The sequence below is a fragment of the Balaenoptera physalus genome (genome assembly GCF_965194825.1).
Source record: "Balaenoptera physalus genome assembly, chromosome: 21".
Taxonomy (NCBI): domain Eukaryota; kingdom Metazoa; phylum Chordata; class Mammalia; order Artiodactyla; family Balaenopteridae; genus Balaenoptera; species Balaenoptera physalus.
The window spans coordinates 16,790,493-16,806,396 of NC_138902.1; the positions used below are offsets into that span (position 1 = coordinate 16,790,493).

The 15,904-nt window shown below is 39.1% G+C and overlaps 1 protein-coding gene across 5 annotated transcripts in view; it reads right to left on the bottom strand.

The window, feature by feature from the left end:
* Window positions 1-2,897: 2,897 nt before the first annotated feature.
* Window positions 2,898-15,904, bottom strand: part of UNC5D (unc-5 netrin receptor D) — a 590,870-nt gene continuing 577,863 nt past the window's right edge. For all 5 annotated transcript variants that reach the window (XM_082444614.1, XM_082444613.1, XM_082444611.1 and 2 more), the window contains one exon: window positions 2,898-5,828. In XM_082444614.1, coding sequence (XP_082300740.1) covers window positions 5,624-5,828 — 205 coding nt within the window. In that variant the 3' untranslated portion in view covers window positions 2,898-5,623. The remainder of the gene's footprint in view (window positions 5,829-15,904) is intronic.

The following is a 15,904-nucleotide window of genomic DNA, read 5'->3' on the forward strand; positions in this document are numbered from 1 at the left end:
GAACACATCAAATGAGAGTTGAGGGTGGAATGGGTTTGAGATATGAGTCACTTGAAAGAACCACCCTCCCCATCCCCAACACACACACACACACACACACACACACACACACACACACACACACACACACACACACACACACTTCCCAAAATAAACAGAACAAAATGAAGTCTGTTTTTAAAATTCTTCCATACAGAAATGGAGGTAAAGCATTACTCATATATATATGTATATTTTTTGGAGTTTGGGTCAGGAGAATCAGCCAGTTTTCCTCTAACTGCTTATATTTGCAATATTTCTAGGTCGAGACTTACTGGATTGCATGCACCAATTAGATACAATTCTGAAGAATGGGAAATGTTAAGTCAGTCTTTATTCCAATTTAGAAAGGGAGAATACTGTTTTCCTTACTGGAAAATTCCCACAGATGGAGTGTTTCCCACCTTCTTATAGAGAAGTTTTGAATGGGAGCGGCCAGCATCATCTAGGGCAGGCCTTGGAAGGTGTTTCTGATGGAAATATTTTAGTCACCCTCTGTTAAGGCTTAAATGGAAGCCTCCTGCTAAGGGGTGAATCTCCCTTCAGTATCATCAGAGCTGCTAATGGAGGGATATTAGAATTATTAGATCTATTTCTGATTGCAATATCTGTTCCAGTAATGGGACAGCAGGCATGATATTCTGCTTACAAACTCCCCTCAAATATCATGATTCAATAGAATCACAGTCAAGTTTCTATCCTATATATCCAATTTTAATGGAATTGTATAATTCGTCCATTTTGGATGTAAGTAATGCTTGAGATAGGGAAATACCTTTGGGGTGAGTACAATTTGAAGCAAAAGGACATTTTCACTGTAATCATGCCTTTTGTAAAATTATTTATCACGCATTTCCATTCATGCAAAGAACTACATTACCAAATTTAGGTATATATTTTCTAATTCAACTTTTTTTTGGGGAAAAAAAAGTACCCCTTGCCGAACTCAATAATAGGGATGGGGGGAGGAAATTTTTAAGCTTAGGCCTAAACATGAAGCTTACTGCCTTTTTCATCTTTGGGTTCAGATGGAGGGTGGGTTCTAAGACTTAGAGTTTAGTGTTACTGTCTTAAATCCACCTCGTGAAGACATTCCAAATCCATGATCTTCACAGAAAAAGGAAAAATCAAAGTAGCTGCTTCAAAAACCACAATTATTCTATGTGAGTTAAATTTCCTACTTCAGATCACAGTACTACACACTAGTGACTAACGGCCAGGTCTGATTTCCATCCCCTTTTCTCTTTTGAAAAAAATCACAGCATACAAATTGCCATCTCGATTTTGTTGATGAGACTGGAGCTGGGGATGTGAGGAGTCCATGGTAGACACTGGCTCTCCTAGAATTACTTTTGCAAAAAAACACCACATGCTGTCAACACAGCCAAACAGCTTTATAACTGCAGCTTTTGAAAGAGTTTGGAAAGTAAAAACACAAAATATGCAACACATCTAAGATTAGTAACATTTTCACTTTGTGACATTTGACAAAATACATTTTTGCTTGTAGTTCAGGAAAATTCTATGCAGACGAAACAGTGGAAACGGCGGAAACGGTGGCCATTCAGCGTTTGGCTAAAGCATCGATTTTGCAAATACAGTGCTATGGTAGCTAACACCAGAGGGATAAGAAAATGTGTCACTATCTGTAGGACAGTATATTTTGTTCTCCCATTTGCTGTGGATGTCACCCCCTAGTCCAGTCAATGGGAGTTACCAAGGATTCAGAACTCTGCAATGTTTCATGAGGAAACTTAATGAAAATGAGCCACACAATGGGCCAGAAAAGCACGTTTCTCAGCTCCTTCAGGGTTCCTGTGACCTTCAGGGTTCTGGAACAAAGACCCTCGAGAGAACTTCACCTTCAACACATCTGACTCAACACCTTTACAGAGGGATTAAGAAATTGAAGAGAAAATGGCAAAAAAGGAAAACCAAAAGCACATCAAAAGATTCTGTAATGTTTTGAAATTCACAGGTAGATTGGCCAGACGTTTGACAAGTGGAGAATACCATCTTCAACCAACTGTCCTTTTAATATTCTACCTTTGCTTATCAATTCGGATGTTGAGAATTTCTATCAAGGGAAACAGCTGCAATAAATCCAGAACTTTTAATCCAAAGAGAACCCTGTTTTAGTGATTGGATTTCATATCCTCTCTCAAAGTCAACTGAAAGGAAAATGACAAGGGGTGTGGCAAAGGAGAACACCTGCAGCTGAAGATAAAAATAACAAACAAAAGAGAGAAGTTCCCCCTCCTTAAGGAGAACTGTGTCAATTCCTATTTATCTCTTACAAAAAGGCAGGTAAAATTTTTGTGGGAGTACATCTGAATTTTATGAGACTTCCTGCACCGGTAAGGGATGTTTGCCTTTAAATCCAGAGAGAGAGAGCTTCCTTTTGGCTTAAAGGATTTTTAATGTAAACTAGGAGGACTGCACAAGCGACACTGTAAAAACTGTAAATTAACTTTATGAGACTGCAGTCTGGTTAAGCTGGGAAGGGCACCATTTTGGTGGCATCCTTTTAAGTCATGTTTAAAGCAGGACTATTAGACTTAAATGCTTCTGAGGACTGAAAGATTTGGCATTAAGTGGGCTATTCTGTAAAAATTTTAAGTAACCTACCAAGTATGAAAGACCACCTTTAATTTCTTTTTTCATTTTGCACTAGGACAATAAGACTTCGAAAGTAAGCACTTAGGCTGATGAGTAAATCTCTTTCAAGAGAGGCATTTGTGTTGTGATATGAAAATATTAAAACTGAACCAGGGTTTAGGTTACAGTGAGTAGCACAAGTTCAAGTGCCAGCTAAGTCTATCTGATCTGCAGTTTCATACTCCCTGCCCCCCCACCCCCCCCACCCCCCCCCACACACATATCTTGGTCTGTAAATCTCAAAAACATGGGTTCTCTTTGGAATTCTTTTGTAAAATACTGCACAATCCTGACTTGCAATAGCCATAGAGTCTCAAGCTGTAGAAAACCTGTAGAAATCCTACGTGGAGTCCTAGCAGAAATAAGTAGGAGAAATGTAAAGAGGAAACAAAATGGACTGAAAGATGGATTTGAACCTTGGGCTGAGATCCGAGATGAATCATGTTCCTTTGCTTCCTTTATCACTCCAAGTGATACGGTGATCAAGTGCATTTATTTATAAAACCCAGGCCAAAGAAAAAAAAAAAAGAATAAACACATGGGAGGAAATTCTAGACAGTCAGGGATTGATAATAAATTCTTATCTTAAAATAATCTGGATAGATTCTAGGGGAAACATTAACATTTTTCATCTGTTTTAAAATATAAAAAATATATCAAAAATCTAAAAAAGATCTGTGTGGATTCACAGAATAGATAAAAACAATTATAAGGCCAATTAGAAGGGAAGAGGAAAAAAGGATAGGATGTTTAAAACAAAAATCCTCCAAGATGGATAACAACATATGCTCTCCACTGTACTTTCTGTAAGTTCCTATTCAACAGTTTAATGCAGATTCTTTCCGCATACCACCCATGCCAATCAACCCTCTGGTTTATTTTGGGTGGACGACCATCTACTTCCACTTCTATCTCAGAAATTATATCCCATCATTATGTTAAATGATTAACACTTTGATGCTTTCTGTCTTTTGCTCCCTAGAAGGAATAAACAAGTAGAGTATACTAGCAAAAAGGGTATTTTCCTGATCTAGTTATGGTATTTTGAAAATATGCTCAACAGTTCTAAGAGGACTTGTTTGTTCTGTATAATATGCCTTTGGTTCCTGAGAAAAGCAAGATGCTTTTTGAATTTCATGTAGCAAAGCCTTCCATCAATTACAGGGGACCTTATATACCACACATTCATTAGAGAGAATGGCCAACACATTCAAGAGTTACTTCTTCAATGCCTTACCCAGGATATAAATTCAACCTATTTTAAGTATTTTTCACTTAGGTGGAGATTCACATTTTTTTAAACATGGGATCTACAAAAACGTTGTTTAAAAAGTTGATCACATACCTACTGCCAAGTACTCCCTACCTCCCCCATTCCCTGACTATTTTTATTCTAATGGAGCCAACCTCTAAGTAGCTAATCAACTTTGTGGTTAATCTAGGTCCTTGACTTTGGTTGTCCTGATTCTGGGCAGCTAATTAAAACATCCACCAAAAGATAATCAGGAGCAAATCTGTTCATCTGTAGTCTACCAGGACATCTTGTCAAAAATGATTAAATAGGATAAAAGATGGAGTGAAGTGTTAAGATGGGGGTCATGTATTATCCGTGGATTTCAATTCTCCACAGTATCACTGCCTCTCATTTAAAATGTAAAACAATATATTAATGGTCCTGGAAAGAAAGCATACTTGGTGAGGTTGAATTATCGGAGCTTGAAGGCTCCTTGAACAATGCATATGGTTTCTGAGACACTGTGGTAGAGGTATTCCTCAGGTCTATGTACTCGGATATCATTTAGAGCAAAGACCATCTGCTAATTTCCCAAGAGGCAAAACGAGGATGACCTATATAGCCCCATGGAGAGATTTTGTGATAACATAGTACCAAAAGGCTAGAAAATTCAAGAACTGGATTGTGAAGGACAGTAAACCCCCTCATCCCTTCATAACAACTGTACTGGGGAACTAAATCAACACCTGCATCCTAGAATAACAGCTTATTTGAGGCCTATGGCATCTGCAGTTCATGTTTCCTTGGACCTGATTTGACCTCCCTGGTCTCTAAATCTGTATGATAAGCTGTGTTCTGATAGCTTTTGCAATTTGCGTGGCTTAGCTGGGAATGGAGATGGTCCTGCTTTGAGTTAGAAAAAAATAAATTTCCATATTGAAAAGTCTATGCTCCTTGAAACCTTCCCCCTAGTGTAATGGGTAAGGAAGGGGAAGAAAGAATGTGGATAGATTTGGTCCTTGGAGAAAATGAAGGAGGGGTAGGTACGCTGCTACAGCTAGCTTGTGATCTCTCTACCTCTTGGTCTTGTTTCCATTAAGTGGCTAGGATAGATAGGGAATTGGTGCTGGTGTGGTGTACTCAGCTTCGAAATTCTAAATGCCCTCCTTGACGTTGTTGAAGTCCTACAGATGGGTTGGCAACCGTGTTTCACTTCTAAAAGCCAGTTGACAATGATTGCCGGCATCCCAGATGCCAGTTGGTAGAAAACTCAGGCAATCTAGTGCCAGAATCAGCTGGTCCTTTGGGGCACATCATTAAAAATCTGTTGCAAAACATGCACTTATTCAATCTCTGCCTTCCCAGCTTTGCTGTAGCTCATCTTTTCCCACAGTTACTTCTATCTAGATACACCCTCGCTTTTATCCTTGCCATTCCAAATCTGAGAAGTTCCTCAACTGTGAACCGGAGTGTGGCTTCAGAGGAGACACATACATTTAAGAGAGCTTGTACTTTTCCCTATTAACATATTTTACCTATACAAAATGCAGTTTCTTCAATCAGGGATGTTCACTGATTGTAATTGAAGGCTGAATTCTCCAAATGCCACTGGGCAGAAAGCCGCCTCTTTCTTTCCCCTGTAAAGCAAATGTCCCGAAGTTGGCCATCACTCTCTCCTGAGAGGAAGTGGAACTAGAGTCCATTTTGCCTGCTGTAGCTGAAGTCGGCTTCATCGAGCTGGGATTCCTTAATGTTCGAGAGTTTCGTGTGTGTCCTCCCAATCTCTTCAAGGGCACAGGCCAGGGAGTCAAGGTCACCATCATGCTGATGACGAGCTTCCCACAGGTTCAAAATGACAGCAGACGGGCTACTTTGTGTAGCAAAATAAGATAAATTCCTAGACAGAGAGTTAAATAAACAAAATGACAAAATAAAAATAGAAATAAAGGAACAAATACAAATCACTATAAGGGAATTAAAAATGAATTGGAACAGATATTATTAAAATAGGAATAAAGAGCTCCACTAAGGCAGGTCTGGGGACAGTCCAGTTTGTATCCCAACACTAAACTGAAACTGTACTTTGGAGGGTTACCAATGACCTTAATCCTCCATGTCTTTTTTAGTCCTCACTCTCCTTGAGTTGTGTGTGTATACATGGACGTGTGTTTCTCTCTTGAACACCCTCTTGAAAAGCTCTACTTCATTAGCTTATGTGATGATATAACTCATTCCTATTTTTTTTTCCCCCAAAATATCTGACCCCTCTTTATGTCTCTCATGGTAAACCTAAGGGCTGTCAAGATTTTATCTGTGTCTTCTTGGGCTCATATACTAAATGGAGTAGTTATCAACTCCAAGTGGACAGTGTCTAAGTCGGCATCTCCTGTCTTATAAGTTAATAATGAACTAGTCACAGATCTTTAAATGACCTTGGGACTGCTCCAGTTAGATATAGCTTTCCACTTCCTCAGACTCGGTGCATCAGGAATCAATATACTCTCCAGGCCTCCATTGGCCCCCATTCTAACTATAACAAATATCCCAGTAATTACAACCATCCTTCTAATCTCTCACACTAGGACATTTATTTCTGAGTCTTCTCTTTGTTTCTTTCTTTTTGACAAACTCATCAGCTTCACTCTTCCTCTCCATTCATACTATTTGTATTTAATTTATGCTCTATCATTTTACGACTAAATTCCAGCAGAAGCCTTATAGCTCTTTATTTCTCCAAACTCTCTAATATACCTTGTGTTCTATTTCATAAATCATCATGTATCTACTCCAGTTGTTTTCAGTGCCTGCCTTGGTCTGGCCTCAAACCAGCTCTGGTAATATATATATATTTTTTCCCTCAATATTCTTTTCTCCTTTGAGACATCAACACTGACTTAGGTTAATACTTTGTTCTTGCTTTCATCCAGTGTATGCTGTTCACTAGGAAATGCCCTCTTTCCCCTCTGTTTATCAAGATCCTATACTCCTACAATGCCTGGATTGTAGATAATTCTCATGTCCTCTTCTCTCAAAGTAATTTATTTCTTTTCTCAACTCTTTTTATGCTTCTGCTTAAATTTTCATGTGAGTAAAACGGTTAAATATTCCATGTGTGTGACTTCTGCCTTCTCAGTGTGATTGCAGACACCTGAAAGAGAAGGGTCATAAGCTAATCATTTTCTGATTCTACAACAACACTTAATACTGTGACAGGTATTTATTCCATATCCATCAACTGAGTAGTCGATTGCTAGGAGCTTGTTCCAGATGATATAGGATCTTCAGGGAAAACAAATGATAACCTTTTGGACAATGACTTTGCTCTGATGAAGACTGAGACAACACAGAGGATTAAAAGGTCACAGTTTTTCACAGGTACTTTTGCAGCAGGGATAGAAATGTCACCTCTGATAAAATTCTGATGAGTTGAAAAGATTTTCCAGAGTCAACCAAGAATTGCCTATTTTGAGGATGGTACAACTTTCCATCACCAGACTCAGCATATAATCACAAAGCAGACTCATGTAGCCAAGAGCAAGTGGAAGAGAAGACAAGCTTTCAAGGGCACGTTATCATTTACAAGCAACATACACACATAGTAATTCTGAGTGAATAAAGTGCTATTTTATTCAAAGGTCTTACGACACTACTTAAAGCTAGTTGGTTGCCAAATAGCACAAATATCAGGGTACGATATACGCTTTCCACTACATCTGAATCTTTCGTTGAGAGAGGGAGAAGGCCAGCTTAAAAATATTCTCTCCAGTTTCTTTTCCTTTTATCTTTCCTTCCTTCTCCCCATCGCCGCCCCCTCCATAGCTGGCCTTGGAATCAAATATAGTTCTTTCTTTCTACACTAATAGAAATGGCAAAGCAAATGTTGCTTCTGTAGTTGAAGGGATCCTAGTTCCTTTTATTCAAAACGTTGTTTTGAATACTGCCACTTCCTTTTAGTTGTAGGGAGCTGTTTGTGGGGAAAGCTGCTGTATCTCCTGGTACACCCCAACCAATGTGCAGGCAGAATACAAACTGGAGGAATAGCTGAGAAAAGAGGCAAAAACTGAGAGACTGTGTGAGTGGATTCTGGGTGGGCTGTGTGATAATCTCTTTCCATGTAATTTATGAGAATAATGACCATTGACACACATTGTTTCCTGGAGTGGGGAAATAATTCTTTATGCTCTCCATTGTTATTTCAAAAGAAAAATAATGCTGGCAAGCACAACAAAAAGAAGCACAGATTTCTCATATTATTGAAGGTTTATATTTTGTATTTCCTACTGAACCACAATGGACTAGTGTCTTTTGGAGTGACTGGATCCTTGTGATCCTATTAACCCCAAAGCTACCCTTTATTCTATACCAGGGGTTGACAAACTATTTCTTTAAAGGCCCAGACAGCAAGTATTTTTGACCGTAGGGGCCACATCTGGTCTCTGTAGCAGCTACTCAACTTCGCCATGGTAGTGGGAAATGGCCATAGACAATACATAAGTGAATGTGCATGTCTGTGTTCCAGTAAAACTTTATTTAGAGACACTGAAATTTGAATGTCATACACTTTTCACATGTCACACCATATCTATCACTCTTGTTTTGTTTATCCTCCTGAAACCATTCTAGCTCTGGGGCTATAGAAAAGCAGGTGTTGGGCCGGATTTAGCCCCTAGGTCATGGTGCTGACCACATTCCATGTTGTCTTATAACCCAAACTAGATTTCCAGACATAGTAGCCATTTCAGAGAAGATGAGATTGAACTTTCATTTTGTGCTGCATCTGAAAATAAGCACCTAGAGGGTGAAAGTTGCTGGGTCCTCAAGCTACATGTCCTGCCCCAAGCACTCTGAGACCTTTATCCTTGGTAACGTTTGGGGAGCTTTGACATTTCAGGACATGAGAAGAAGATCTGGGCATGAAAACGCAAAAACAAAACTTTAGGAGAGGCATACAGACTATGTTTTGCAGGTTGTGATGAATCTTTGTCCCAACATGCTATTCAAAATATTCATGAATCCAGTTGCAGTGTGAAGGTGTTTTAAGTGCACCTGCCTAGAGGAAGAAGAGCAGAGCTGGAGGATGACTTTTGCTAGCCACTTGGTTCTGAGAAGTCCTGCAAATGCCCTGATTTGTAGACTAGGCACCCAGGGCTACAGGAAGCTAAATGATCAAAGAGGCAGAAGTAGAACTCTCCCTTGGCATGGATCTCTGAACATACTGTAGCAAGTGAAATGTGCTCCCCAAAGCATGTTCCAGATTGATGCTCTGAATTTATACAAGTACACTCGGCAACACACACAAATCTCAAATTCCACTTAATTTTAGTAAATACACGTAGGAGCATATCAGCCTTATTAAAAATGATTCAGTCAGCTTTGTCATAAACAGACATCCTATTAAACTACACTTACTTGTCTACACCAGAAGAATTAATAGACAAAAGACACTAAAGTGCTAATGCTATAGGCTATTTCTCAAACTTAGTTGGATTGTTTTACTGCTTACATGTGTGCAAATGCATTATGATTTTTTTGAAAATTGGTATACCCTATACCCATTTGGTTATCTCCATACCTCCCTTTTGAAATTATTTTGATCCCAATCTGGGTGACCCATTTCTCTTCATAATAACGCTGGTGCATTTGGACACCAGCAGGTAAATGCACACACAATTCAGGGAACATTGTTAATACTAGAAAACAGAATTCATAGCAATAGTTGATTTCCTGAGTTTTTGGTTTTTTTTTTTTTTTTTTGAAATGAATAAAGAACATTTGGCAAAAACAGTCATCTTGAAATTCAGGTGGATGGCTCAAAACAAAACAATGTTTTCCTTTCTCTTTGAAAAATGTTTAAAGAAGTAAATGTTTATTATGCTTGCCTTAGATGCTTCATATTGTTACTTCTTTATGCACTGAATCTTTTGTCATAGCCTTTTCAAATTCTGATCGACTGAGGTAATTCTGAAAAATAAGATTTATTTTTTTGTGGTTCATAAAGATGCTGCATACTGTGTACATAAGATTATTTACTCTCTAAATTTTAAGAATTTACTTTAGAATCATCCTATGTCTTCAGTTTATTTGTCCTAAGTCCTGTAGACTCAGTGACCCCATCTTTTTCTTTGGAACTCTCACTGGAAGAGTCCAGATAAACTAAAAAGCCACATGCTAAGACAGCTGTATAGATTTATCCATGTAAATTCATTGAGTAGCAATAGTTTATTAAGTTTAATTTTGCTTTGTTGAGCCTACATGCTTTCTATTCACCTGAGCCCCTGAGTTGTTTTATTACTATGATTAATTTCTTCTTTCTGAGACTTCCTTATCTGTGCTGTCCCCCAGCCCAATTAAAATTCCATTCTTTATGTGAAGCCAGGGCAGAATTCGGAACATGAATCTTTAGCAATTTCACTAGCTATCAGAGGCCAACTTATAATGGTGTAATATGGGTCAACCACCAAATTTTTATATAGAATCTCAGTTTTCAAAACACATCTTCAAATGAATGACCGCGTTAAACTAATAACGAAAATTAGGTTATTTCGAGAATTTCTGGAAATAGTTATTGTGCCATCTGTTTTCTTTTTTGGGTACAAAGAGGAAGAGAGAATTGAGGACCATGATAAAATTCTGCCATATAAGTCTTTATATACTGTTGCAATGCAGGGCTCATTTTATGGAAAGGAAAAGTGTCTAGGTGTCCAGTGTGAATTGAAAGATACCACCCTTCTTTAGTACTTGAAAGCAGTATTCAAATACAAATGTCTCAGGGAATAGTAACATCTAAATCCTCAATCAGTTAACAAAAAGATTAGATAACAGTAACCGATGGGGCACAGGTCTGAGACTCTATCTGAGCCCTGGGGACATGCACGCAGGAAGAGCTACCAAGGGCACGTGCACTTAAAGCTGGAGTCTGCCTGCTTAGGGTCTTAGTTCTGTCTGACTATGTGTGGCCTATAAGGGACTCCCTTTCATTCTGAATTCCAGATAACAAAGCTTTTATCTTAGTTACTCAGGGCCATGCTACCAGGGGGCTGACATGCCTATTTGAAAGCTGTAAGCTCTTCTTTGTAACTAATGGTGAGAATGAATTTCCTCTGTAATAAAACCTAGCAGGGGACCACATCTGCACTGCAGCCTAACATCCTTAGCACAAGAAGACGCCTCATCCCAGGTACATGCCATACTTTCATTCAGAATTTAGGATGTCACCCAGCACTTCCAAGTACAAGGGAGCACTTGCACCTGTAACATTAAGGCAGCAAGTATGTTTATATTCTATAAGCTGTTGCCATTTATATCTAAGTCAACTTTTTTTTTTTTAAAAAGCATATTTGAAAAATATCTTCCTGGTAGGTTGGCAGCATAGAAAGTGAAAACTAAGTTAAGCTGCCTATAATAAATTGGGAGACATCATTATAAGGACGGTGCATAGTCCTACTGTATAGTACCAAATAGGGAATTGAAACATAGTCATAATGAAAAAAAATATTAATATCCCCACTATCATCGTAATTGTCTCATTTAATGAAAGCCTCTTATGTGACCAAAACCAACCCTCCCTATGGTTCTTTAAATGCAAATAGAAGAGAAAAGCCACTTATACTGGATAGCGGTGACTGGACCACAGCATAAGCATTTGGTCCATTCCTCAAGCTTTCATCCCCAAACTTCATCCTCACTGGGTACTCAACCAACAGCAGAGCAGCTTTCAGGATAAAGCAAGTCTGTTTCATTTCCTAAAGAACAAGCAAAAGATTCTTGCCATTATGTCACCTCTGCCTATTGCCCCCTCTGTGCCTTCAAATGAAAGGAAGCTGGTATGGGGAACCCAAATGGAAAAGATACAGGCAGTTGAAAACATGCTGAGTTCCACTCTGCCATGCCCTAAAGGTGGTACATTAATTCTTTTGGACCAATTAATTTGGCAGTAAAATTCCCCTCACAGTTCTTCCTTTTGCCTGTTTCATTATCTGGCTCCTGAAAGCGACTAGCAAGGATTCTTCCTTCTTTGGAAAATGTATGTTAGCCCTGGAGCCTTCAGGACCCTCTGTGAGTTGCCAAACAGGAATAAAACCAGTTGTAGACTCTTGTTTTCAATTCTCCAGTTTCATTCCTCATAAGGCTCTGACAATTTCTCATATTTGGCAATGAAAGGCAATGAAAACTGCAAAATCAGATCTCAACTTTTCTTTGAATGGGATATAGCATAGAAAAATACGTCTCATTTAATGTTCCTCTTCAATAACGTTGAGACATTTTCAAGAATCCTGAGGGTAAAGGAGAATGGCCACTATTTGTTCCAAGAGAAAAGACCACAGTGCTAATCCTGAAGGGGGAAAGGGAGAAATATTGATACCTTTCCTTTTGCAAAATACTCAGTGTGTTTCAATAAAACCTCACAAAGAAATAGTTAAGCACTTTATTAAAAGACTCTCTAATTTATTAGGCAGAATCCTTTCCATAATTTCATTTTCTCAAATTATGAAAACATCACATCCAGGGATTGTGACTTTGTCAGCTTTTCCAGGTCTCTTTGAGACAGACCCGTGAAGGGGATTATTTCGGCTATAAAGGGGCTTGGGCATGTCCATCTTTTCTGAAAACTACATTAGCTTAAAGGAGGGAAACCTAGTCCTTCAAAGACCAATGCAAACTCGCCCCTTGTCACCACCCCTGCAGCTTAGAGTGGGAGCGCGACTTTGGTTCTCTTGGAGGCATAGAAACAGCTTCTCTCCCTTGTTGCCTTTAGGAGAAACACCTGCCACTTATAAACCATAGACAGTTTGTTCACGGCTAAACTGGCCGTAGGCTGTTTTCAGATTCGTATTAGTAGGCAGTTTCATGAGTCCCGAACTTAAGCGGAATGAAGCCTAACACCCACCACTTGGCTGTGCTGGGTCCCTCTGGCTTCACACTGAGGGCTCTTCAAATCCAGACTCTGCACAAGTCCATCGGGCCAGAACCAGAAAATCTGATTGGAGCTGCATCATATTTTGCCTCCAAGGATCTGTGTAATGAATGCTATCTTCCTGTGCATTACTTCTCCTTAGAAGAGTCATGGATATTGTTTTTTGGAAATGGCAGCCTCACATCCATTTTTATTATTTAAAGGTTAGGATGTGTTTTCTAGCCTCTAGTCTGCAGAGCCCAGACAGCTTCATTTGGTGTAATCCTAGCAAATCCCAAAACACAAGAGTGAAAATATCTAGTCTCACAGGTCCCTGAGTGACCACCCTTGGTGGTCTGCCTGTGAAGCAGGCATCTTGTATATGTTTTGTAATCACTTTCTCTCTCTTTTTTCCTCCTCCTTCCTTCACCCCAAAAGAAAGCTGGCCCCGAGACTTCCACTTTTAGTGAATTCTCAAGAGTTACTCAGAGACAGATTAATAAACTGTCTTGCGACCTTCCTCTGTCCTTTCCCACTGCCCTCTGGCCGTTTCACTGTTCCTGTGTATCCAATTAAGAGGGGGGACAGAGGGAATAAAAGGATTTGACCTCAACGTGAGAAGATTCTGCTTCTCATTAGAGGTCCTGTTAAAAGATTTGGTGGAAAAACAAGTTACTGTAGCACCGCTGATCAGCCACGAAGTTTGAGAAATTTCATTTGCTCATGATTTCTATACCATCACCCAAAAACATTAACATCCAAAATACATTTGAACTATTTTACCCAGCTGACCAATAATAAATATGTCTCTCTGGCAGTGCTGACGCAGTTTCAAACAAGTGTACTATTATAAGAAACTGTTAATAAGGTGTGGTTTATCTACTCCTTTCCATCTTGGAATCCTTTCTTCCATTTTGGTCACTTCCCTTCTCCTCATCCTCTTGTATCTCATGCACTTTATCCAGCATCTGTTCCCACGGCAACTTGGTCAAGCTGGCTATGTTTTCACAAGGGCTTCTGGAATATGAAAATCATGAGGTCTTAAGGAAGAATGATCCAGTAGTAGAATTTCAGGTACTGAAAGACAGGAATCCTCCACAGTGTCAGCCATGTAACCTGCTCTCTTCTGAGACCAACTTTCAAAATCCTTTGACACTTATTCCTTTCCATTCTATTAGGAGGCAAGTTTTTAAGGTCAAGTATACTATCCAAAGAAAAAGTTCATGTCATTCATTCAAGACAAATTTCTTGAATTTCCCCGAACTAGATAGTACTATCTAGGTAAGTCTAACTGTAATTAAAAAATAAAGAAGTATCATAAAAATACAAAGTGCTATGGAAGTTTAGATATGGAAGATTACTTCTAGCTGAAGCAGTTAGTTGCTGATATCATTTAATTTGTTTAGTTCTCAGCAAAGCTCCCCACCATCTACTCCTATGTGATCAACTCTTTATTAGTCCCACCTACCTACCAATCACCTTGTGACCAAGAGCATTGAAGAGGAGAGTTATTGCAGCTGGATTTGTAGAATAAATGTGCAATCTCAGCTCTAAAATGCAGCAAGTATGGGCTCTGAGTAATCGTCAGTTTGCCCAAAGAATCTGTAATTGCAACTGTTAACTATGACATTCTTTGCTAGGCCATGTGGTTTATTTATCATAATCCATATGCCAAGCAAGTTGCAAGGCCACCTGCGTTGCTGCCTTAAGCGCACCCACTGACATGTCTCACATTCTAAGCCTTTAACTTCCTATGTCATGTATCTTCTCTCCTATTCAGATCTAAGTAGAAACTTGTTAGGCAAAAAGGCAAATTATCATCAGTGACATTTGCATTTACCAAAAGGAGGAGAACATTTTCACTGGCAACACGATAATGGTGACTGTTTCCTTCCACTCCCTTTGAAAATGCTTTCTTCATGGTTTGAGGGCTGTTGCTTTACTAGCTTTTCACTTTTGGAAATTGAAAGGAAGGGGAGAGTCAGGTAAAGGTGCTGTCACAAGATCAAGGTAGGTGAATTCCCTAATAGAAGACCGACTCTGTGCTTTGTGATCATCTTTCTCTCGTGATCCCAGGGTTGATGAAATCTCAAGCTATCCAACAGCTTTCTTACCCAATAATACCGGCATATTGACAACGTCAGATTTCTGTGTTTTAACACACATTAATGATCACATTAGCGACTGATGATTATGTAGTATAGTAAGTACTATATTATTTGTAGCCCTAAGAGAGTAAGACCAGTGATTTGGGATCACACAATAAGAAGCTGTGACAAATTACATCTGAAAATCTCCTTCATCTCTGTCACGTAGGTTTCTTCCCATGTAGGAGAAGATACATTTTTGCTACAGTAGTGAAAACGTATAATGAACTTGACAATTTCTGCAAAATGAGAGTAAGGATTAGCTAACATGGTGCGAGGTGATTTTCCATCATCTTTCTCTTTTCGCTTCTCTGAATATCTTCGTGGCCATCTCTGCCGGAACAGCACCAGCTTGCAGAAAGGGACTTTATCCTGTGCCTTAGCTTAGCCTCAGGTGTAACTCTGACTGCAGCAACCGGTCCTATGAAAGTTTTACTAAATGAGAGCAGACTCATTTAAATGAGGGGTCAGCAGACCACGTACTGTAGGCCAAATACATTGCCTCCTTTCGTAAATAATGTTTATTGGGACACAGCCCCGCCTGTTTGTTTAGATATTTCCTGTGGCTGCTCTCACACCGCAGAAGCAGAGTTGAATAATTGCTGAGTAGTTGCAATAGATCATACATGGCCTAAACTATTTACTGTCTCTGGGTCTTTAACAGAAAAAAGCCTGCTAACCCCTAGTTTGAATCGTTCTTACTCCATAATGAGACTACTGTTGGAGAGTTAAGCTAGAGAATAAAGAGGAAGGAAATGCCATTCACTGAAGTTGAATATGGTAGCTAAATAAGGTTTAAAGATTAAACCTTATTTAAATACAAAGATTCCGTGCATTCATGCTATTCTAACTTGCTATTAATTGTGAACATTTCAAAGGGACTAACTAACATTTATTTAAAATGGACATTTTCTTAGAACCATGTTAGAAACT